Source organism: Perca fluviatilis, chromosome 1 (assembly GCF_010015445.1).
Source record: "Perca fluviatilis chromosome 1, GENO_Pfluv_1.0, whole genome shotgun sequence".
In the NCBI taxonomy this organism is placed as follows: Eukaryota; Metazoa; Chordata; class Actinopteri; order Perciformes; family Percidae; genus Perca; species Perca fluviatilis.
In genome coordinates, this window is record NC_053112.1 from 7,155,432 (window position 1) to 7,180,304 (window position 24,873).

General features: G+C 43.1%; 1 protein-coding gene and 11 non-coding genes across 16 annotated transcripts in view; 11 read left to right on the forward strand and 1 right to left on the reverse strand.

Moving 5' to 3' along the window:
* Nucleotides 1–3,438: 3,438 nt before the first annotated feature.
* b3gnt2a (UDP-GlcNAc:betaGal beta-1,3-N-acetylglucosaminyltransferase 2a) overlaps nucleotides 3,439–24,873 on the reverse strand; it is a 64,993-nt gene continuing 43,558 nt past the window's right edge. For 2 of the 5 annotated variants that reach the window (XM_039811112.1, XM_039811103.1), the window contains 3 exons: nucleotides 10,567–10,687; nucleotides 6,839–7,092; nucleotides 3,439–4,606 (listed from right to left, as the gene is read on the reverse strand). In XM_039811112.1, coding sequence (XP_039667046.1) covers nucleotides 3,640–4,606; nucleotides 6,839–7,092 — 1,221 coding nt within the window. In that variant the 5' untranslated portion in view covers nucleotides 10,567–10,687 and the 3' untranslated portion in view covers nucleotides 3,439–3,639. Of the gene's footprint in view, nucleotides 4,607–6,838; nucleotides 7,093–8,936; nucleotides 9,109–10,566; nucleotides 10,688–24,873 lie in introns of those variants that run through there. The other 3 variants (XM_039811084.1, XM_039811094.1, XM_039811072.1) reach the window with 2 other exon arrangements.
* On the forward strand, nucleotides 11,165–11,236 carry trnae-uuc. The gene has a single exon. It is a non-coding gene; the product is annotated as a tRNA-Glu (tRNA).
* trnae-uuc lies at nucleotides 11,671–11,742 on the forward strand. Its single transcript has one exon. It is a non-coding gene; the product is annotated as a tRNA-Glu (tRNA).
* Nucleotides 12,189–12,260, forward strand: trnae-uuc. Its single transcript has one exon. It is a non-coding gene; the product is annotated as a tRNA-Glu (tRNA).
* On the forward strand, nucleotides 12,701–12,772 carry trnae-uuc. Its single transcript has one exon. It is a non-coding gene; the product is annotated as a tRNA-Glu (tRNA).
* On the forward strand, nucleotides 14,954–15,025 carry trnae-uuc. The gene has a single exon. It is a non-coding gene; the product is annotated as a tRNA-Glu (tRNA).
* On the forward strand, nucleotides 15,461–15,532 carry trnae-uuc. The gene has a single exon. It is a non-coding gene; the product is annotated as a tRNA-Glu (tRNA).
* On the forward strand, nucleotides 15,968–16,039 carry trnae-uuc. The gene has a single exon. It is a non-coding gene; the product is annotated as a tRNA-Glu (tRNA).
* Nucleotides 16,987–17,058, forward strand: trnae-uuc. The gene has a single exon. It is a non-coding gene; the product is annotated as a tRNA-Glu (tRNA).
* Nucleotides 17,506–17,577, forward strand: trnae-uuc. The gene has a single exon. It is a non-coding gene; the product is annotated as a tRNA-Glu (tRNA).
* Nucleotides 19,447–19,518, forward strand: trnae-uuc. The gene has a single exon. It is a non-coding gene; the product is annotated as a tRNA-Glu (tRNA).
* trnae-uuc lies at nucleotides 19,953–20,024 on the forward strand. Its single transcript has one exon. It is a non-coding gene; the product is annotated as a tRNA-Glu (tRNA).

Consider the following 24,873-nt stretch of genomic DNA (forward strand, 5'->3'; position numbering starts at 1 on the left):
TTTTCAGGTAAATTCTCCTTTACAATACATGTGTGCAGCAGCGGAAAAAGCACTTGTTTTTACACTTTTTTTTTTACAATTCTTTTTTACAAATTACATAGCTGTTTGTGTAATATAAATGCAGTTCATTTACCATCTGTAAAACTGAGTTTCTCCAGAAAGAATCATGAAAATCCAACACTTTAAATCTTGTGTTTACAAGATATAAGCTAAGTAATTTAGCATGAATAAGCCTACAAATTAGACTTGAAGACTAATTGTATAAAAGGGGGCAGCCCTTGTGTCTAAGTCGGTGGTTCCCAACCTTTTCAGTCTGAGTTTCCCCCACAGTCCTGCCTCAGATTAACTCACTGTACCCCTTCATTCATTTCCAATGTATGTTCCAAATGTACAACGCTATTTAGTAGCTATATAAAAGTAGATATTTTTAATTTTTTACACTTGTTGAACAGTCAATATAAAGCTTGGCTTGGTCAGCAATCACACTGAGTTACTAGCCTGCTACTAACGTTACTTAAAGCTAACTATTTCAAGCGTTTAGCCATTACTTTAAGCTAACTATTTCAACAGTTTAACCATTACTTTAAGCTAACTATTACAGCTGTTTAACTATTACTTTAAGCGAACTATTTCAACCGTTTATCCATTACTTTAAGCTAACTATTTCAACTGTTTAGCCATTACTTTAAGCTAACTATTTCAACCTTTTAACCATTACTTTAAGCTAACTATTTCAACTGTTTAGCCATTACTTTAAGCTAATACAACTGTTTAGCCATTACTTTAAGCTAATACAACTGTTTAACCATTACTTTAAGCTAACTATTTGAACTGTTTAGCCATTACTTTAAGCTATTTTAATCGTTTAGCCATTATTTTAAGCTAACTATTTCAACCGTTTATTCATTACTATACTTTTAGCTAACTATTAGAATTCTTTATTTGTGCTATACAATACTTTAAGCTAACTATTTCAACTGTTATCTATTAATTTTAGCGACTCATTTGAACTGTTTAGCCCTTAGTTTGGCTATTTATTTCTACCATTTATTCACTACTTTTACTTAGCTACCTGTTGAAACTTATGTGCTCCCTTTCTAAATAGTTTTCAAGCACTCTTACATAACTGCAACATGTAACGTTAGTGTTCAGGTGTTACAGCTGATACATTTTTTGTCAAATCATTATTTTAATTTCTTTAAATTAGTTGAGCTGCTCCACAATCTTTCATACAAGGAATGCAACTAAAAGTGCTTTAAATGAAAAGAAAAATGATGTAAAGCAAATGCTCAAATCTATTTAATCTTTATTTATAAAAAATCAAAACACAAGAGATATTTTTGTCTACTGAAAAAATTAATGACCAAATTTTTTTTATCAAACAACAGGAGTTAACAAGTTTACCAGGAGTACAAATCTGCTTCATGTAAACCAAACTCAATTTATTGCTTATAGTAAATTACACAAACACAAATACTGTACACAGATGTGTACAGTGCATTTAAGATTTAGTTAAATTAAGCACATAATAAATAGTGACATTGTCATGAGAAATATCATGTCAAAATTACAATATTTACATCACATTACAATCATTTCATAATTGTTAAGACTGAAGACTAAACTTGAAAAGCTTTTTTTTTAAAGCTTTGAAGAAATCAATTTTCATTGCAGATTAATTATTAATTATTATTTTATTTTCTTGATTTGGATGAGTTGTTTGGTCTCTAAAACGTCAGAAAATGGTGAAAAATGTGGATCAGTGTTTCCAAAGCCCAAGATGACGTCCTCAAATGTCTTGTTTTGTCCACATCTCAAATATATTCAGTTTTCTGTCACAGAGGAGAGAAGAAACTAGAAAAAATGACATTTAACAAGCTGACATCAGAGAATTTGACAAACATTGACACGTAGATTAATCTCTGCAGCTCTACTGGTGTCTGTATCTGCAGAGAGACCTTGCCCTCTACCTGTATTCTCTCCTTTATTTTTAGTTTTGAGAGTCGGTACTATAGTCGGGATGCTTCTGGGTGTCAACAAAGAGCCTTTGGATCCCACGTGGGTGTAATACCTTAGCCAATGACAGCGTTCTCATTCCCAGCCGCCCAGGGGGAAACACCAGAGCAGGGGGAATGACAGGAGGAAACGCCAGAGCAGGGGGATTGAGAGGAGGAAACGCCAGAGCAGGGGGAATGAAAGGAGGAAATGCCAGAGTAGGGGGAATGAGACGAGGAAACACCAGAGCAGGGGGAATGAGAGGAGGAAATGCCAGAGCAGGGGAGATATTCGTTTTTAAACCAAAATGTAGCGATGTAAATGTAGCCTCGGCGTCTCATACTGACGCACAAGTCTAACTGACATCGACACACAGAAACAGACACGATGAAGCTCTGCTTTCAGTCATAATGCTGCACCTTCCTGCAGAGAGGTGCGGGTGTATTAATTTGTGCTTTAGAACATAACTGCTTATAACAATGTGAGAAAAGATCTTTTTATTCCTCTGATTGTGCTCTGATTCCCTCTCTCTCTCTGGCCGTTGAGCCGCTGAGGAGGAGCCAACATTCAACGGTGTGCAAACAGTAAGCCAATACTCATTACATATTTTACATTTCAAAAGGGAGACACTACAGGCAAAAACATTTTTTTTTTCAATTTTTAGGTTTTGGGCTATTTCGGTTCTGTAACATTTCTTTCTTTCAGACTGGTAGACATAAAAAAACGTTACTACACTTTGCCTGTTTGTGTCTGCAGATTTCTTCAAAATGTACCAAAAGTTAGCATTAGATAATGCGTCATTTGCATATTTAAACATAAGTAATCAACTGGGGAAGTTTCACGCTGATATCTGTTATTTTTATTTATATAAAAAAAAAATTACAATCCATATCTTTAAAGGTTTTGTTCTCAGACTCTGAGCCAGAAATCTCCACTTAAAAAGGAACACGCCGACTTATTGGGACTGATTCAGCTTATTCACCATATCCCCATGTCCGCCAAAGTAGCAGAAGTAGCAGTGCTTTGCCCTTCTGAGAATATAGTTCCCAGTATGTATACGGTTAAAAGATGGCTGTGTGTCATGTGACCTTGTTATTTGTACACCCTCTGACTATACAAATCACAACATGTAAATAGGAACATGTTGGCATTATTTTATAATTTATTGGGAGCAGTAGACTAGATGGAGCCGGTTACCTCCAGGATCTGTGCTAAGCTAGGCTAGATGGAGCCGGTTACCTCCAGGATCTGTGTTAAGCTAGGCTAGATGGAGCCGGTTACCTCCAGGATCTGTGCTAAGCTAGGCTAGATGGAGCCGGTTACCTCCAGGATCTGTGTTAAGCTAGGCTAAATGGAGCCGGTTACCTCCAGGATCTGTGCTAAGCTAGGCTAGATGGATCCGGTTACCTCCAGGATCTGTGCTAAGCTAGGCTAGCGCTGGGTGCGTCAGACAGAGTTAGATGAGAAGGGTATGTATGGACTTATCTAACTCTGGGGGATACGGTGAATAAGACAACGTCCCAATAAGTCGGTGTGTTCCTTTAAGAAGAACTTACACACACCTCATTTTCCATTTTCATTCCTGTCTATATACTGAATCACCCTCACAATCAAACTCAACAGTGCAAACAAAGACGAAGGTGTTCACTGGCAGTCCAGCTCCGGATGGGTAATCCACGGCCAGATCTTCAACACGTCCTGTGGCGTGCGGCTGTGAACCAGCATCAGGTCCCTGTAGACGCACGGGTTGTCCCTGTACTTCTCCTCGATGTCAAAAGTCTTAAAGCCGCTGTGATTCTCTGGAACCAGGCCCAGCTTTTTCAAACACATCCCCGTGTAGACATCGTCAATGGGATACAACGCTACCTGCCGAGAAACGTTGTGAAGGCGTAGCGCCAACTCCCCAGAGTACAGATATCCTCCGCCTCCTGCGTAAGCCGGGTACTGCCCCGTGAATACACTCTCTGGGACAAAGTACTTCAGTTTCCGGTCTCGTTGCGGACCGGCGTCCTTGATAACGTCACCTATGAACAGATCCTTGGCCTTGATGTCGGACAGGCCTTCCAGGAGTTCAATAATTCGAAAGGTGTTGACGAAGACATCGTCGTCTCCCTTGAGGACGTACTGAGCATGGGGACAGTTTTGGCTGAACCACTCCAGGAAGAGGACATCCTTCAGGGTGAGGTTGAAGAAGGTGTCCCTGTAGTCCCACAGGAGGAGGTCTTTGTGCAGCTTTGCCTCGTGGCCCAGCATCCCCAGCAGGTCGGGGAAGTGGTCTATGGGCAACGCGTTGCCCAGCAGGAACACCGTCGCCACCGTGCGGTTGGCTAAGGTGCCCGCGCGGCCCCACGTTTCACGGATTGCCTGCCGCCGGTCGAAGTGCGGGATCAGTGACTTGACCACGAGGAGCAGGAAGGGTTTCTGGTCACAAACATGCGGCTGGTTTATCAGCATGGGGTACGTCCTGCAGCGCATGTGCAGGAGGAAATCCTGGAAGCGGTGCGGCAGGGTGTTGTAGTCCGAGATCTGCGTGGCGACTCTGTAGTCCGGTTCGCAGGGGTTGACTGGCCCCGTGTCGTTCAGCCAATCAGGCAGCTCGATGATAGAGTCACTGGAGAGCACAGGGCAGGGTTATTATAGTCAACTAAAACCAAACTAATCAGTGAAAAATATCTTTAGTAGGGCTGCAACTAACAATTCTTTTCTGGATGAATGGGTGAGTTGTTTGGTCTCTAAAATGTCAGAAAATGGTGAGCCCAAAATTACGTCGACAAATGTCTTGTTTTGTCCACAACTGAAATATAAATATATAAATATATAAATATAAATTATGTTTTGTGTGGATGTGTTGAGGTTGTGTTCGATGTTCTATGTTGCTGCAGAACAGGAACCTGCTGTAAACCAGTTTTTAAACTGAGCCAGACACATTTTACTGTAATTTAGTTGTTGCTTTTAAAATGTTGCTTTAAAAATAAAAATGAAATGAAAATATGTATTAAAGGAGTGAAGAAACTAGAAAATATTCACATTAAACAAGCTGGAATGAGAAAATCTTTAACAATTAATCTTTGTAAAAGTTAATTTAATAGTTGACAACTAATCGATTAATTTTTGCAGCTCTGATTTTTAGTAAAACTGAAACTAAATAAAAATTAAAACCTTTGAGAAAAACTAAAACTAAACTGAAACTATAGTGCCAGTTTAAAAAACTAATAAAATAAACACAAATTATTTCACAGAAAGTGAATGATTTTGACATTGACATTCCAGGAGATGTGCGGCAATTGCTTCACATCGGACACTAACATAGAGTAAAGATTAAACATTAAACATGCTGGCCGTTCTCCATCTATGCATTCTGTTTGTATATTTAGATACATATGTCTGGTACATTATACCTGGCCCTGACAGAAACAATCTTAAATGTGCTGTAGGTAGGATTGTGAAGATCCAGGATTTAGCCAAAAGATCTGAACCTTCTCAGCCCCTCCCCCCACAAGGGAGAATGAATGCATGTGCAGGTGGTGCCAGAGGAGCCAGATTGTTTTTTTTTTGGAATGACCTGCTTCATGTAGTTCTACTGGAACATAGGGTCCGTTTCAGCAAATATGACAGAAAGTTAGTTTTATAAGTCTTAACCTTTTTCACCTGGACCCTTTCCTATGTTTTTGTGTCTAAGTGACTGATGCGAACAACAGTCTTTGGGTCGTCTTTCCACTTTTCCAACCATCACAACTCTAGTTATGGTTAAAATAAACACATATTTTACTGATTTACATGTGAAAATATGCTGGCGCTATACACGCTAAAAGTATTGCTTTTTTTAAATGGAGTCTGGTGGGTTTAGCGCTAGCGACTTCAGAGCTGTTTCTGGTTAAACAGAAAGGTCTAAAAGAGGTTTTAAAGCTCTATCTCTGTAGGGATCCTTTCATAATGTTGTCAGACACTTAGAATATTAATCTGAGCCTGTCAGTGGCAAAAACAGAACTTTTAGTGGACCAAACTGACGACGCACATTTGCCCCCATTGGGTTACATTGCTAACAACGATCACGCTGAATACTCAGTCCCTCCAGAAAAACGCGATTATGCGATCGCATAATTCGATGCATAATCAGCCAAAGTCCGCATATCTATGCAGAGGCCACATTTTTTCAAATACGCCGCACTTTCGCCACATAAATTGCAGATTTCCGCGCAAAATATGCGGGGCTTGCATGGCTTCATAATCCCCGCATTTTCTTTGCAAAAAAGTCACATAATATATCTTAGCAGAAAGTTGGAAAATGTTGCGTTTACTTCACACAAGAGCAGCCATTTTCCCCTGTTGCTGTGGGAACGTTATGAAGTGACGTTATGAAGTGACGTTATGAAGTGACGTTATGAAGTGACGTTATGAAGTGACGTTATGAAGTGACGTAATTACGCAACGTGAACATCATCAAAAAGCAGGTTGTTGGGGGAATCACTTTTTTTTCTCTTTTTCATCAAACCGCAGTTTTTGCAAGTTCCCGCAGTTTCATCGCATAAAATTAAAATTAATCAAGGATTTTTGCCCGGAACAATCACAAAAAAACTCTGCATTTTTCTGGAAGGACTGAATACTGGACCACTTTTAAAGATTGTTGTTCTTATCAGTCACTTACACAAAAAGACAAGAAAATAGAGAGAAAAAAGAAACGGTAGTTACACTTTAAACTAAATATATAAACTCTAAAACTAAACCTTTCTGAAAAACAGAAACTAAACAAAAACTAGCAAACACACTCTGAAAACTAACTTAAGCTAAAATCAAAAAGTCAAAAATAAAATAAAAACTGATTGAAATCCAAAGCTATAACAACCTTGGCAGAGAGTTGATGATGGGGTTGTAGATCGTGTCCAGGCGCTGCTGCTCCTTGTTCCAGAAATATTTGCTCGGCACCGGTTTTCGCCAAAACCTCTTGGACGGGATTCGAACCTTCGGGCGGTCGCTTTTGTCCCGCCCGAGGTTCCAGGACACGCCCACTAGGAAGAAGATGACGACGTTGAGCATCATCGTCGCGCAGAGCAACCTCACTTTCCTGCGGGCCACAGGCATGTTGCCTCCCCTCTGCATCTACACAACGGACAACGGATACAGAAAATTAGAGCTGCAAAGATGAATGGATCAGTTTGTTTGTCCTCCAGTGTTGTGTTAGCATTTTTATACTACAGTGTTAAGGTTTCCCTTCTGTTTTCTGCCCAGGGACTACAGATGAAAATTAGCTTATAGCTAACTGTGGTACTGCTAAGGAGCTGTGCATTGTCCCTGTCAAATAAATAAATAAAAAGTTGTCAAGTTATAAATTAACCGCAAACTATTTTGAAAATCATCAATTGGTTTGAGTAAAGTATTCTCTGATTCCAGCTTCATAAATGTGAATATTGTTCTAGTTTCTTCTAGGGATGCACCGAATCCAGGATTCAGCTTCAGATTCGGCTGAATATTGGGCTTTTTGACGGGGTTGGGTTTCTGCCCGAACCTTAGAATTTTTTTTCCACCGAACCGAACCCAACGCTTGCACTACACGCGCTAGGCTGGTCACCATAATGACCGCACCGTTGATTACGGGAAGGTGTTTACGTAGGTGGAACGTTCAATGCAGCAGGCTGTGAGAAAGTGGACATGGAACTGGTGAGCAGAACAAGTTGTTACAGGGGGAAGCAGCGTTCAGTTTTTATGCTCCACATATTTGGAACAAACTCCCAGAAACCTGTAGGTCCGCTCCAACTCTCAGTTCTTTTAAATCTAAGCTAAAGACCTATGTTTTTGATGTTGCTTTTCTTTAAATAATCTAATTTATTAACTTTAATTTCTTATACTGCACTGTAACTTTTCTTCTTATACTGCACTATCAATTTTATTCTTGTCTTTTAATGTTTTTAATTTGTTTATTAATGTTTTTAAATTGTTTTTAATTGTTTTCTTACTGCTCTTTAATGTTTTATGTAAAGCACTTTGAATTGCCCTGTTGCTGAAATGTGCTATAAAAAATAAAGCTGCCTTGCCTTGCCTTGACTTTGGCAGTACTTTCAGTCAAAAGAAGGCCATTCAAGTCCAGCTACATGTTCAATCTGTTCAATGCTGATTGGTCTGGTGGTGGCGAGGACGCTAAACTATACAGAACATCGCCGCTGTTACAATTTGTTACATTTGGTATGAAACATCCGAAAGAATATGAGTTGTGCATGAAGGAATCTACAGACAGCAGCCAGAATGCAGCAACTTCAGGTGTTAGGATTCGGTATTTGGTGTCGGATTCGGCAGAATCTTATCCAGTGGATTCGGTATTCGTCCGAACCCCAAAAATCTGGATTCGGTGCATCCCTAGTTTCTTCTCTCCGCTGTGACAGTAAACTGAATATCTTTGAATTGTGGACAAAACAGGACGTCGTCTTGGGCTTTTTGGGAAACGCTGATGCACATTTTCACAATTTTCTGACATTTTAGAGACCAAACAACTCATCCAGGAAATAATCAACAGATTAAAAATATATACTGTATAACCTTTGTTTTTTCAAGGAGGGCCATTGAGAGCAAGCTCTCTTTTCCAATGAGGCCCTGATTACTGCACAAATAAAAAGAATTACAGTACATTACAGTACAAATAAATAATCTGATCATAAAACAATACCCAAATTACAATATGTGAAAAATGAAGGAACAATCACAAAATGACAGTACATGTAAACAATAAAAACAAATGAGAATCAGTGATGTAGGCGAATAAGAGGGCTATTCAAAACAAGAGCAGTCCCTATGTAACACATTTTCAAGCATCCTCTTGAACGTCCCATTGGAAACGAGTTGTTCTGATCCAGTTCCATCCGTCAGGAGCGTAAAAGTAAAAATAATAGTTGCAGAAAATCACTGAAAATCAACAAGAAACTCAAGCTCAAATCTGCAGAATCAGGACTTACAACGAAGCCGGGATATAAAGGGACATTTGGAAACATCGACCCTGAAGCTTTGAGCCAGAATGAGAACGGAAGAATCTGGTACAGCAGCAGTTTAACGGGAACTTGATTCCCCCTCACCCCCCTGAGCTCAGACCGGCAGCACACAAGGCCACATTTCTATCTCTAATCCTGCAAGAACGGGCTCATGACTGAACTTTTTTTCCTCAGCATCCCCTCCTTACTCCCTCCTCCTCCTCCTCCTCCTCCTCCTCCTCCGTCAGACAGGAATCACACGTTTCCAATTAAGCCGTGCGCATGACGCCAGTTTCCTGGCAGCAGTCTTTGTCACCGTGTGCTGACTGCGCACACAAACACACACACACACACACACACACACACACAGAAAAACAACCTTGTTTTTTCTTCAACAGGAGGTTGATGATACAGCAAAATAAATAAAGTTTTTCAGTTACTTAAATACAGGGTGCGATTTGTGAAGAAAGCCAAATTAAATCCCCCTTCCAAAACACTTATTTACTGTATGAACTTCAATATTCAATGGAAAATAATCTCAGAATGAAATAACGTGGTGTCAACATAAAACACAGAGCTTTCAAGCCGGAGAGACGAGTTCACTTCGCGGCGAAATCTAAATACTTTCACCCAGGAAACGCTTGTACATTCCTCAGGAGTGTTTTAATCCAAACTAAGATCTTTTTCCTAAACTAAATTAGTCATTTTGGTGCCTAAACTTAACTGTCATCTCCGCATGACGCTCACTTTTTCTGTCTAAACTCCACTACCATCCACGGCCCCTGAAAGGGACCGTCATCTGGCTAAAATACTTCTATTTTAGGTATATAATATATGGTCTATTGGTGAAGTAGCATTGATCCCTCTTACCCTTCTTAACCCTTGTGTTGTCTTCTCGTCGACCTGCAACTTCTTGTTTTTCTGGGGCAAAATTTAAAACTAAAATTGGTCGAAACTTTTTGTCACTTTTTCCGATGTTTTTGTTGGGTTTTTTTTGCCACTTTTTTGCCACTTTTTTTTTTTAAGACATTTTGTCCATTTATTTCAATGTTCTTGTATGATTTTTTTTATTTTTTTTAAATGCTATAAAATTAAATAAAACACCCAAATTCAATGAAAGTAGTGAACTGATTTTACGGAACCATCCACTTATTTTTTTGCCAATGTGGTTTGAAGAAATCAAATTTTTCTGACATTGAAACCTTTTGAAAACGGGTCAAATTTGACCCAAAGACAACACGAGGGTTAAATACATGTAGAAACTTTACAGTGTTGAGTGACTGCTGGGATTTGTTTGGTTGAGGTAAATTAACCGTGTTTCCGTTTCCTCCCCAAGATATTAAAAATATTTCAAATATATATATATATATATATATATATATATATATATATATATATATATATATATATATATATATATATATATAATTCCCATTAATTCCTGTTAATTCCCTTTAATTCCTGTTTATTCCCGTTAATTCACGTTAATTCCCATGAAAGTTTTCCAAAGTGGAATGTTTCCAAAATTCCCCAGCTAAACTTTGCATGGAAAGTTTCCGGAAATGTAACGGAACATTTTCACCCCTTTGCAACCATAATCAGGACGCCTTGTTGTTACCTGTGCCAGGTGTGGAGATGACGGGTCCGTTGGTTCAGAGCGCTCCGGGCCGGACGTGTTGCAGCTGCAGGCTGGAGAAGGACGTCTCCATCAAGAACCAGGGTGCTGTTTCTGGAGCCATCTGACAGTTTAACACAAAGACACGTTAAAGGTCCCGTAGGTAGGATGGTAAAGATCCAGGATCCATCCAAAAGATTTGAACATCGACAACTTCTCAGTCCCTCCCCACTTTCTGCTGAAGCCCAAAACAGTCTCCTAAGCCCCTCCCCCAAAAAGGGAGAATGAATGCGTGTGTATTTTTGCAAATCGCACTACAGGCTGTAGGTGGTGCCAGAGGAGCCAGATATTTTTTCTTTAAATGACCTGCTTCATGTAGTTCTACTGGAACATAGGGTCAGTTTCAGCAAATATGACAGAAAGTTAGTTTTATAAGGCTTACCTACTGCACCTTTAACCAGGAGCAAACTCAGTGAAGTGTTGGAATAATTGGGAGTAATTTTGGAATATATACATTATGCCTATTTGCTTGGGTGTAACTTTGGTTTGAGAAGTCGGGGAGGGGAAGAGACACACAGGTAACAGTATCGCATGTTACAAGTCCCATATGGTCTAGAGGTTAGGATTCCTGGTTTTCACCCAGGCGGCCTGGGTTCAACTCCCGGTATGGGAATCATTATTTAATGGTGGCTCAGACAGTTGTCCTTCAGCCACAAGGTGGGTGATTTGGTCAAAAGTGTCATTGAGCAAGACCAATCAACTCATGTTGCTCCACCTGCACAAATGCTGACGGCCAACTAATGCTTCTGGGTTAAATCAACACCGTGGTACTTAGGAACCCGTAGATTCTGACCCTACGACTTGCACCTCTCTAAAAAATGTAACTGCATGTTCCTCGACCGTATTGGAGGCTGGTAACGCACCCCCAGACTCGTCTCCTGCCACGGATATGTTTATGTTCAAAGCATCGTTCATTGCAGTATTTTCCAAAACACCAGGGGGTGTACAGACAATATAATCTTTCAATAAGCCAGAACTTCGTAGTAGAGTACTAGTAGTACAGTAAAGGAAAGCAGGATGCCTGACAACAGTATCTCAGGTTACAAGTCCCATATGGTCTAGCGGTTAGGATTCCTGGTTTTCACCCAGGCGGCCTGGGTTCAACTCCCGGTATGGGAAATATTCTTTAATGGTGGCTCAGACAGTCGTCCTTCAGCCACATGGTTGGTGATTTGGTCAAAAGTGTCATTGAGCAAGACCTATCAACTCATGTTGCTCCAAATGCTGAAGGCCAATTTATGCTTCTGGGTTAAATCTACGCCGTGGTACGTACGTATCAATCCGTAGATACTGACCCTACGACTTGCACCTCTCCAGAAATGTAAGTACACGTCGCGGCAACGCACGTTCCTCGGCCGTGGCTTGGTAGCGTTGCGTGACCCCCCAGACTGATCTCCTGCCAAGGAGATGTTTATGTTCAAAGCATCGTTCGTTGCAGTATTTTCCGAAACACCAGGGGGTGTACAGACAAAATAATCTTCCAATAAGCCAGAACTTCGTAGTAGAGTACTAGTAGTACAGTAAAGGAAAGCACGATGCCTGGCAACAGTATGTGGTGTTACATGTCCCATATGGTCTAGCGGTTAGGATTCCTGGTTTTCACCCAGGTGGCCCGGGTTCAACTCCCGGTATGGGAATCATTCTTTAACGGTGGCTCAGACGGTCATCCTTCCTTCAGCCACAAGGTTGGTGATTTGGTCAAAAGTGTAATTGAGCAAGACCCATCAACTCATGTTGCTCCACCTGCACAAATGCTGACGGCCAACTAATGCTTCTGGGTTAAATCAACACCGTGGTACTTAGGAACCCGCAGATTCTGACCCTACGACTTGCACCTCTCTAAAAAATGTAACTGCATGTTCCTCGACCGTGGCTTGGTAGCGTTGCACGACCCCCCAGACTCGTCTCCTGCCACTGAGATGTTTATGTTCAAAGCATCGTTCATTGCAGTATTTTCCGAAACACCAGGGGGTGTACAGACAAAATAATCTTTCAATAAGCCAGAACTTCGTAGTAGAGTACTAGTAGTACAGTAAAGGAAAGAAGGATGCCTGACAACAGTATCTCAGATTACAAGTCCCATATGGTCTAGCGGTTAGGATTCCTGGTTTTCACCCAGGCGGCCTGGGATCAACTCCCGGTATGGGAAATATTCTTTAATGGTGGCTCAGAGCGTTGTCCTTCAGCCACAAGGTTGGTGATTTGGTCTAAAGTGTAATTGAGCAAGACCTATCAACTCATGTTGCTCCAAATGCTGAAGGCAAATTTATGCTTCTGGGTTAAATCTACGCCGTGGTACGTACGTATCAATCCGTAGATACTTACCCTACGACTTGCACCTCTCCAGAAATGTAAGTACACGTCGCGGCAACGCGCACGTTCCTCGGCCGTGGCTTGGTAGCGTTGCATTTCCCGACTGGTCGTTCCTTGTCACGGAGACGTTTATGCCAACACATCGTTCGTTGCAGTATTTTCTGAAACACCAGGGGTGTACACAAAATAATTTTCCAATAAGCCAGAACTTCGTAGTAGAGTACTAGTAGTACAGTAAAGGAAAGCACGATGCCTGGCAACAGTATGTGGTGTTACATGTCCCTCCCCCTTTCCACTAAAGCCCTAAACGGTCTCCTAAGCCCCTCCCCCCACAAGGGAGAATGAATGCGTGTGCACAAGAAGTGATTGACACACAGTAAGACACCCCCCCCCCCATTCCAATACTCAGGATGGGTTAAATGCAGAAATTTATATTACCAGAGCTTTAAATTGACAGTTACTAGCCAATTTGGCCGATGATTAATGAAGTAAACAGCTCTGCGTCTGTTTGAATCAGCCGACTGCAGAAATGTTTCCAGATTGGTCTGTTTTCCACCAAGAAATTTTGGCGGTTTTGTGTGTCTTTGGCTTGGCAACGTAATCTTAATATGGCAACACTGCTTGTAGTACCAATCCTACATTTCCCATGAACACTTATGACGTGTCGTACAACCGTTGGCTAAGTGCCGAGTGTCTGTGGTATCGATTAAGGAGAAGACAGAACGGCGCCTAACAAACCAGAGGAGCTGAAATGAAAGTAAAGTTCGTTGCGTAACAAATAAACGTGGCTAGTGGAAAATCTGATTGACTGGTAACTTTAAAAATCTACTAGCCGTGTTGGCTGGTAATCAAGAAAGTTAATTTGAAGCCATGGTTATTACTGTAATTGTATGTGATTGATAAATACTCTCTTTTTAAAGGTGCCGTAGGTCGGATTGTGAAGACCCAAGACTTAGCCAACAACCTTTGAGCATCGACAACTTCTCAGTCCCTTCCCCCCTTTCTGCTGAAGCCCAAAACGGTCTCCTAAGCCCCTGTTTCCAGATTGGTCTGTTTTCCACCAAGAAATTTGGGGGGTTTTGTGTGTCTTTGGCTTGGCAACGTAGTCTTAATCTAGCAACACTGCTTGTAGCACCAATCCTACATTTCCCATCAACACTTATGACGTGTCGTACAACCGCTGGCTAAGTGCAGAGTGTCTGCGGTATCGATTAAGGAGAAGAAGGAACGGCGCCAAACAAACCAGAGGAGCTGAAATGAAAGTAAAGTTTGTTACAACAAATAAACAGGGGGGGGGGTTTTTGGCTGGTCTTTATCAACAAGCGGGTTGCGCTGGTGATCAAGAAAGTTAATGTGAAGCCATGGTTATTACTGTAATTGTATGTGATTGATAAATACTTTCTTCTTAAAAGTGCTGTAGGTAGGATTGTGAAGATCCAGGATTTAACCAAAAAATTTGAACATCGACAACTTCTCAGTCCCTCCCCCCTTTCCGCTAAAGCCCTAAACGGTCTCCTAAGCCCCTCCCCCCACAAGGGAGAATGAATGCGTGTGCACGAGAAGTGATTGACACACAGTAAGACATCCCCCCCATGGCCCTGATTGGTGCACCTGAACAGGGAGCTGTGGATTTTTGCAAATCGCACTACAGGCTGTAGGTGGTGCCAGAGGAGCCAGATATTTTTTCTTTAAATGACCTGCTTCATGTAGTTCTACTGGAACATAGGGTCAGTTTCAGCAAATATGACAGAAAATTAGTTTTATAAGGCTTACCTACTGCACCTTTAACCAGGAGCACGTTACTCGGCCGTGGCTTGGTAGCGTTGCATTTCCCCCCCAACTCGTCTCCTGTCACGGAGACGTTTATGCCCAACACATCGTTCGTTGCAGTATTTTCTGAAACACCAGGGGGTGTACAGTCAAAATAATCTTCCAATAAGCCAGAACTTCGTAGTAGAGTACTAGTAGTACAGTAAAGGAAAGCACGATGGCTGGCAACAGTATGTGGTGTTACATGTCCCATATGGTCTAGCGGTTAGGATTCCTGGTTTTCACCCAGGCGGCCTGGGTTCAACTCCCGGTATGGGAATCATTCTTTAATGGTGGCTCAGACAGTCGTCCTTCAGCCACATGGTTGGTGATTTGGTCAAAAGTGTCACTGAGCAAGACCCATCAGCTCATGTTGCTCCACCTGCACAAAGGCTGACGGCCAACTAATTCTTCTGGGTTAAATCAACACTGTGGTACGTAGGAACCCATAGATTCTGACCCTACCACTTACACCTCTCTAAAAATGTAACTGCACGTTCCTCGGCCGTGGCTTGGTAGCGTTGCATGACCCCCCAGACTCATCTCCTGCCAAGGAGATGTTTATGTTCAAAGCATCGTTCGTTGCAGTATTTTCCGAAACACCAGGGGGTGTACAGACAAAATAATCTTTCAATAAGCCAGAACTTCGTAGTAGAGTACTAGTAGTACAGTAAAGGAAAGCAGGGTGCCTGACAACAGTATCTCAGGTTACAAGTCCCATATGGTCTAGCGGTTAGGATTCCTGGTTTTCACCCAGGCGGCCTGGGTTCAACTCCCGGTATGGGAATCATTCTTTAATGGTTGGCTCAGACAGTCGTCCTTCAGCCACATGGTTGGTGATTTGGTCAAAAGTGTCATTGAGCAAGACCCATCAGCTCATGTTGCTCCACCTGCACAAAGGCTGACGGCCAACTAATGCTTCTGGGTTAAATCAACACTGTGGTACGTAGGAACCCATAGATTCTGACCCTAAAACTTACACCTCTCTAAAAATGTAACTGCACGTTCCTCGGCCGTGGCTTGGTAGCGTTGCATGACCCCCAGACTCATCTCCTGCCAAGGAGATGTTTATGTTCAAAGCATCGTTCGTTGCAGTATTTTCCAAAACACCAGGGGGTGTACAGACAAAATAATCTTCCAATAAGCCAGAACTTCGTAGTAGAGTACTAGTAGTACAGTAAAGGAAAGCACGATGCCTGGCAACAGTATGTGGTGTTACATGTCCCATATGGTCTAGCGGTTAGGATTCCTGGTTTTCACCCAGGCGGCCTGGGTTCAACTCCCGGTATGGGAATCATTCTTTAACGGTGGCTCAGACGGTCATCCTTCCTTCAGCCACAAGGTTGGTGATTTGGTCAAAAGTGTCATTGAGCAAGACCCATCAACTCATGTTGCTCCACCTGCACAAATGCTGACGGCCAACTTATGCTTCTGGGTTAAATCAACACCGTTGTACTTAGGAACCCGTAGATTCTGACCCTACGACTTGCACCTCTTTAAAAAACGTAACTGCATGTTCCTTGACCGTGGCTTGGTAGCGTTGCACGACCCCCCAAACTCGTCTCCTGCCACTGAGATGTTTATGTTCAAAGCATCGTTCATTGCAGTATTTTCCAAAACACCAGGGGGTGTACAGACAAAATACTCTTTCAATAAGCCAGAACTTCGTAGTAGAGTACTAGTAGTACAGTAAAGGAAAGCACGATGCCTGGCAACAGTATGTGGTGTTACATGTCCCATATGGTCTAGCGGTTAGGATTCCTGGTTTTCACCCAGGCGGCCTGGGTTCAACTCCTGGTATGGGAATCATTCTTTAATGGTGGCTCAGACATTCGTCCTTCAGCCACATGGTTGGTGATTTGGTCAAAAGTGTCATTGAGCAAGACCCATCAGCTCATGTTGCTCCACCTGCACAAAGGCTGACGGCCAACTAATGCTTCTGGGTTAAATCAACACTGTGGTACGTAGGAACCCAAAGATTCTGACCCTAAAACTTACACCTCTCTAAAAATGTAACTGCACGTTCCTCGGCCGTGGCTTGGTAGCGTTGCACGACCCCCCAGACTCGTCTCCTGCCACTGAGATGTTTATGTTCAAAGCATCGTTCATTGCAGTATTTTCCGAAACACCAGGGGGTGTACGGACAAAATAATCTTTCAATAAGCCAGAACTTCATAGTAGAGTACTAGTAGTACAGTAAAGGAAAGCAGGATGCCTGACAACAGTATCTCAGGTTACAAGTCCCATATGGTCTAGCGGTTAGGATTCCTGGTTTTCACCCAGGCGGCCTGGGTTCAACTCCCGGTATGGGAAATATTCTTTAATGGTGGCTCAGAGCGTTGTCCTTCAGCCACAAGGTTGGTGATTTGGTCTAAAGTGTAATTGAGCAAGACATATCAACTCATGTTGCTCCAAATGCTGAAGGCAAATTTATGCTTCTGGGTTAAATCTACGCCGTGGTACGTACGTATCAATCCGTAGATACTGGTCCTACGACTTGCACCTCTCCAGAAATGTAAGTACACGTCGCGGCAACGCACGTTCCTCGGCCGTGGCTTGGTAGCGTTGCATTTCCCCCCCGACTCGTCTCCTGTCACGAGAGCGTTTATGCGCGCAACAATCGTTCGTTGCAGTATTTTCTGAAACACCAGGGGGTGTACAGACAAAATAATCTTCCAATAAGCCAGAACTTCGTAGTAGAGTACTAGTAGTACAGTAAAGGAAAGCACGATGCCTGACAACAGTATGTGGTGTTACATGTCCCTTATGGTCTAGCGGTTAGGATTCCTGGTTTTCACCCAGGCGGCCTGGGTTCAACTCCCGGTATGGGAATCATTCTTTAATGGTGGCTCAGACAGTCGTCCTTCAGCCACATGGTTGGTGATTTGGTCAAAAGTGTCATTGAGCAAGACCCATCAGCTCATGTTGCTCCACCTGCACAAAGGCTGATGGCCAACTAATGCTTCTGGGTTAAATCAACACTGTGGTACGTAGGAACCCATAGATTCTGACCCTACCACTTGCACCACTCTAAAAATGTAACTGCACGTTCCTCGGCCGTGGCTTGGTAGCGTTGCATGACCCCCCAGACTCATCTCCTGACAAGGAGATGTTTATGTTCAAAGCCTCGTTCGTTGCAGTATTTTCCAAAACACCAGGGGGTGTACAGACAAAATAATCTTCCAATAAGCCAGAACTTCGTAGTAGAGTACTACTAGTGCAGTAAAGGAAAGCACGATGCCTGGCAACAGTATGTGGTGTTACATGTCCCATATGGTCTAGCGGTAATGATTCCTGGTTTTCACCCAGGCGGCCTGGGTTCAACTCACGGTATGAGAATCATTCTTTACGATTCTTTCACATTGGCTTTGCATGTCAGAGTGTCACAGTGTACAAAACCCCAAGTTACACTAGGGTGCTAATACTCAGGATGGGTTAAATGCAGAAATTTATATTACCAGAGCTTTAAATTGACAGTTACTAGCCAATTTGGCCGATGATTAATGAAGTAAACAACTCTGTGTCTGTTTGAATCAGCCAACTGCAGAAACTGACGGAACGGCGCCAAACAAACCAGAGGAGCTGAAATGTAAAGTAAAGTTCGTTACGTAACAAATAAACGTGGCTAGTTGAAAATCTGATTGGCTGGTAACTTTAAAAATCTACTAGCCATGTTGGCTGGTGATCAAGAAAGTTAATTTGAAGCCATGGTTATTACTGTAATTGTATGTTATTGATAAATACTCTCTTTTTAAAGGTGCCGTAGGTCGGATTGTGAAGATCCAGGACTTAGCCAAAAAATTTGAACATCGACAACTTCTCAGTCCCTCCCCCCTTTCCGCTAAAGCCCTAAACGGTCTCCTAAGCCCCTCCCCCCACAAGGGAGAATGAATGCGTGTGCACAAGAAGTGATTGACACACAGTAAGACACCCCCCCCCCCCTCCCCATTGCCCTGATTGGTGCAGCTGAACAGGGAGCTGTGGATTTTTGCAAATCGCACTACAGGCTGTAGGTGGTGCCAGAGGAGCCAGATATTTTTTCTTTAAATGACCTGCTTCATGTAGTTCTACTGGAACATAGGGTCAGTTTCAGCAAATATGACAGAAAGTTAGTGTTATAAGGCTTACCTACTGCACCTTTAACCAGGAGCAAACTCAGTGAAGTGTTGGAATAATTGGGAGTAATTTTGGAATATATACATTATGCCTATTTGCTTGGGTGTAACTTTGGTTTGAGAAGTCGGGGAGGGGAAGAGACACACAGGGGGCGTACAAACAAAATTAACTTTCGGCGCCAAACAAACCAGAGGAGCTGAAATGAAAGTAAAGTTTGTTACGTAACAAATAAACGTGGCTAGTTGAAAATCTGATTGGCTGGTAACTTTAAAAATCTACTAGCCGTGTTGGCTGGTGATCAAGAAAGTTAATTTGAAGCCATGGTTATTACTGTAATTGTATGTGATTGATAAATACTCTCTTTTTAAAGGTGCCGTAGGTCGGATTGTGAAGATCCAGGACTTAGCCAAAAAATTTGAACATCGACAACTTCTCAGTCCCTCCCCCCTTTCCGCTAAAGCCCTAAACGGTCTCCTAAGCCCCTCCCCCCACAAGGGAGAATGAATGCGTGTGCACAAGAAGTGATAGTACAGTAGTACAGTAAAGGAAAGCACGATGCCTGGCAACAGTATGTGGTGTTACATGTCCCATATGGTCTAGCGGTTAGGATTCCTGGTTTTCACCCAGGCGGCCTGGGTTCAACTCCCGGTATGGGAATCATTCTTTAACGGTGGCTCAGACGGTCATCCTTCCTTCAGCCACAAGGTTGGTGATTTGGTCAAAAGTGTCATTGAGCAAGACCCATCAGCTCATGTTGCTCCACCTGCACAAAGGCTGACGGCCAACTAATGCTTCTGGGTTAAATCAACACTGTGGTACGTAGGAACCCATAGATTCTGACCCTAAAACTTACACCTCTCTAAAAATGTAACTGCACGTTCCTCGGCCGTGGCTTGGTAGCGTGCTACCTGCTCCCCATCTCACCTGCCAAGGAGATGTTTATGTCCAAAGCATCGTTCGTTGCAGTATTTTCCAAAACACCAGGGGTGTACAGACAAAATAATCTTCCAATAAGCCAGAACTTCGTAGTAGATACTAGTAGTACAGTAAAGGAAAGCAGATAGCACAGCAACGTGCGTTGGTGTTACATGTCCCATATGGTCTAGCGGTTAGGATTCCTGGTTTTCACCCAGGCGGCCTGGGTTCAACTCCCGGTATGGGAATCATTCTTTAACGGTGGCTCAGACGGTCATCCTTCCTTCAGCCACAAGGTTGGTGATTTGGTCAAAAGTGTCATTGAGCAAGACCCATGAACTCATGTTGCTCCACCTGCACAAATGCTGACGGCCAACTTATGCTTCTGGGTTAAATCAACACCGTGGTACTTAGGAACCCGTAGATTCTGACCCTACGACTTGCACCTCTTTAAAAAATGTAACTGCATGTTCCTTGACCGTGGCTTGGTAGCGTTGCACGACCCCCCAGACTCGTCTCCTGCCACTGAGATGTTTATGTTCAAAGCATCGTTCATTGCAGTATTTTCCAAAACACCAGGGGGTGTACAGACAAAATACTCTTTCAATAAGCCAGAACTTCGTAGTAGAGTACTAGTAGTACAGTAAAGGAAAGCAGGATGCCTGACAACAGTATGTGGTGTTACAAGTCCCATATGGTCTAGCAGTTATGATTCCTGGTTTTCACCCAGGCGGCCTGGGTTCAACTCCCGCTAGGGGAATCATTCTTTAATGGTAGCTCAGACAGTCGTCCTTCAGCCACATGGTTGGTGATTTGGTCAAAAGTGTCATTGAGCAAGACCTATCAACTCATGTTGCTCCAAATGCTGAAGGCCAATTTATGCTTCTGGGTTAAATCTACGCCTTGGTACGTACGTATCAATCCGTAGATACTGACCCTACGACTTGCACCTCTCCAGAAATGTAAGTACACGTCGCGGCATGGTTATTACTGTAATTGTATGTGATTGATAAATACTCTCTTTTTAAAGGTGCCGTAGGTCGGATTGTGAAGACCCAGGACTTAGCCAAAAACCTTTGAGCATCGACAACTTCTCAGTCCCTTCCCCCCTTTCTGCTGAAGCCCAAAACGGTCTCCTAAGCCCCTGTTTCCAGATTGGTCTGTTTTCCACCAAGAAATTTGGGGGGTTTTGTGTGTCTTTGGCTTGGCAACGTAGTCTTAATCTAGCAACACTGCTTGTAGCACCAATCCTACATTTCCCATCAACACTTATGACGTGTCGTACAACCGCTGGCTAAGTGCAGAGTGTCTGCGGTATCGATTAAGGAGAAGACGGAACGGCGCCAAACAAACCAGAGGAGCAAAGAAAAAAAAAGTTTGTTACGTAACAAATAAACGTGGGCTAGTGGAAAATCTGATTGGCTGGTAACTTTAAAATCTACTAGCCGGGTTCTGGTGATCAAGAAAGTTAATTTGTAAGCCATAGTTATTACTGCAATTGTAATGTTATTGATAAATACTTTCTTCTTAAAGCGTAGTGCCGTCGCGAGGGTTTGATTGAAGATCCAGGACTTAACCAAAAAATTTGAACATCGACAACTTCTCTCCCTTCCCCCCTCCGCTAAAGCCCTAAACGGTCTCCTAAGCCCCTCCCCACAAGGGAATCAATGCGTGTGTCACAAGAAGTGCAATAGTAATTGAACAGTAGTACAGTAAAGGAAAGCACGTATTCATTGCAGTATTTTCCCAAAACACCAGGGGTGTACAGACAAAATAATCTTTTAATAAGCCAGAACTTAGTAAGAGTACTAGTAGTACAGTAAAGGAAAGCAGGATGCCTGACAAAAGTATCTCAGGTGACAAGTCCCGTATGGTCTAGCGGTTAGGATTCCTGGTTTTCACCCAGGGTGGCCTGGGTTCAACTCCGGTATGGGAATCATTCTTTAATGGTGGCTCAGACAGTCGTCCTTCAGCCACATGGTTGGTGATTTGGTCAAAAGTGTCATTGAGCAAGACCTATCAACTCATGTTGCTCCACATGCTGAAGGCCAATTTATGCTTCTGGGTTAAATCGCCGGGGTACATGCGTGTATCAATCCGTAGATACTGACCCAACGACTTGCACCTCTCCAGAAATGTAAGTACACGTCGCGGCAACGCCGCGTTCCCGCACGTGGCTTGGTAGCGTTGCATTTCCCACCTCGTCTCCTGTCACGGAGACGTTTATGCCCAACACATCGTTCGTTGCAGTATTTTCTGAAACACCAGGGGGTGTACAGACAAAATAATCTTCCAATAAGCCAGAACTTCGTAGTAGAGTACTAGTAGTACAGTAAAGGAAAGCACGATGCCTGGCAACAGTATGTGGTGTTACATGTCCCATATGGTCTAGCTGTTAGGATTCCTGGTTTTCACCCAGGCGGCCTGGGTTCAACTCCCGGTATGGGAATCATTCTTTAATGGTGGCTCAGACAGTCGTCCTTCAGCCACATGGTTGGTGATTTGGTCAAAAGTGTCATTGAGCAAGACCCATCAGCTCATGTTGCTCCACCTGCACAAAGGCTGACGGCCAACTAATGCTTCTGGGTTAAATCAACACTGTGGTACGTAGGAACCCATAGATTCTGACCCTACCACTTACACCTCTCTAAAAATGTAACTGCACGTTCCTCGGCCGTGGCTTGGTAGCGTTGCATTTCCCCCCCGACTCGTCTCCTGTCACGGAGACGTTTATGCCCAACACATCGTTCGTTGCAGTATTTTCTGAAACACCAGGGGGTGTACAGACAAAATAATCTTCCAATAAGCCAGAACTTCGTAGTAGAGTACTAGTAGTACAGTAAAGGAAAGCACGATGCCTGGCAAAAGTATGTGGTGTTACATGTCCCTCCCCCCTTTCCACTAAAGCCCTAAACGGTCTCCTAAGCCCCTCCCCCCACAAGGGAGAATGAATGCGTGTGCACAAGAAGTGATTGACACACAGTAAGACACCCCCCCCCCCATCCCAATACTCAGGATGGGTTAAATGCAGCAATTTATATTACCAGAGCTTTATATTGACAGTTACTATCCAATTTGGCCGATGATTAATGAAGTAAACAGCTCTGTGTCTGTTTGAATCAGCCGACTGCAGAAATGTTTCCAGATAGGTCTGTTTTCCACCAAGAAATTTTGGCGGTTTTGTGTGTCTTTGGCTTGGCAACGTAATCTTAATATGGCAACACTGCTTGTAGTACCAATCCTACATTTCCCATGAACACTTATGACGTGTTGTACAACCGTTGGCTAAGTGCCGAGTGTCTGTGGTATCGATTAAGGAGAAGACAGAACGGCGCCTAACAAACCAGAGGAGCTGAAATGAAAGTAAAGTTCGTTGCGTAACAAATAAACATGGCTAGTGGAAAATCTGATTGACTGGTAACTTTAAAAATCTACTAGCCGGGTTGGCTGGTGATCAAGAAAGTTAATGTGAAGCAATGGTTATTACTGTTATTGTATGTGATTGATAAATACTTTCTTCTTAAAAGTGCTGTAGGTAGGATTGTGAAGATCCAGGATTTAACCAAAAACTTTGAACATCGACAACTTCTCAGTCCCTCCCCCCTTTCCGCTAAAGCCCTAAACGGTCTCCTAAGCCCGTCCCCCCACAAGGGAGAATGAATGCGTGTGCACGAGAAGTGATTGACACACAGTAAGACATCCCCCCCATGGCCCTGATTGGTGCACCTGAACAGGGAGCTGTGGATTTTTGCAAATCGCACTACAGGCTGTAGGTGGTGCCAGAGGAGCCAGATATTTTTTCTTTAAATGACCTGCTTCATGTAGTTCTACTGGAACATAGGGTAAGTTTCAGCAAATATGACAGAAAATTAGTTTTATAAGGCTTACCTACTGCACCTTTAACCAGGAGCAAACTCAGTAAAGTGTAGGAATAATTGGGAGTAATTTTGGAATATATACATTATGCCTATTTGCTTGGGTGTAACTTTGGTTTGAGAAGTCGGGGAGGGGAAGAGACACAAACAAAATCATCTTTCAATGGTGGCTCAGACAGTCGTCCTTCAGCCACATGGTTGGTGATTTGGTCAAAAGTGTCATTGAGCAAGACCCATCAACTCATGTTGCTCCACCTGCACAAATGCTGACGGCCAACTAATACTTCTGGGTTAAATCAACACCGTGGTACTTAGGAACCCGTAGATTCTGACCCTACGACTTGCACCTCTCTAAAAAATGTAACTGCATGTTCCTCGACCGTGGCTTGGTAGCGTTGCACGACCCCCCAGACTCATCGCCTGGGTTCAACTCCCGGTATGGGAATTATTCTTTAATGGTGGCTCAGACAGTCGTCCTTCAGCCACATGGTTGGTGATTTGGTCAAAAGTGTCATTGAGCAAGACCTATCAACTCATGTTTCTCCAAATGCTGAAGGCCAATTTATGCTTCTGGGTTAAATCTACGCCGTGGTACGTACGTATCAATCCGTAGATACTGACCCTACGACTTGCACCTCTCCAGAAATGTAAGTACACGTCGCGGCAACGCACGTTCCTCGGCCGTGGCTTGGTAGACGTTTATGCCCAACACATCGTTCGTTGCAGTATTTTCTGAAACACCAGGGGTGTACAGACAAAATAATCTTCCAATAACCGCCAGAACTCGTAGTAGAGTACTAGTAGTACAGTAAAGGAAAGCACGATGCCTGGCAACAGTATGTGGTGGTACATGTCCCATATGGTCTAGCGGTTAGGATTTCCTGGTTTTCACCCAGGCGCCTGCGGGTTCAACTCCGGTATGGGAATCATTCTTTAATGGTGGCTCAGACAGTCGTCCTTCAGCCACATGGTTGGTGATTTGGTAAAAAGTGTCATTGAGCAAGATCCATCAGCTCATGTTGCTCCACCTGCACAAAGGCTGACGGCCAACTAATGCTTCTGGGTTAAATCAACACTGTGGTACGTAGGAACCCATAGATTCTGACCCTACCACTTACACCTCTCTAAAAATGTAACTGCACGTTCCTCGGCCGTGGCTTGGTAGCGTTGCATGACCCCCCAGACTCATCTCCTGCCAAGGAGATGTTTATGTTCAAAGCAT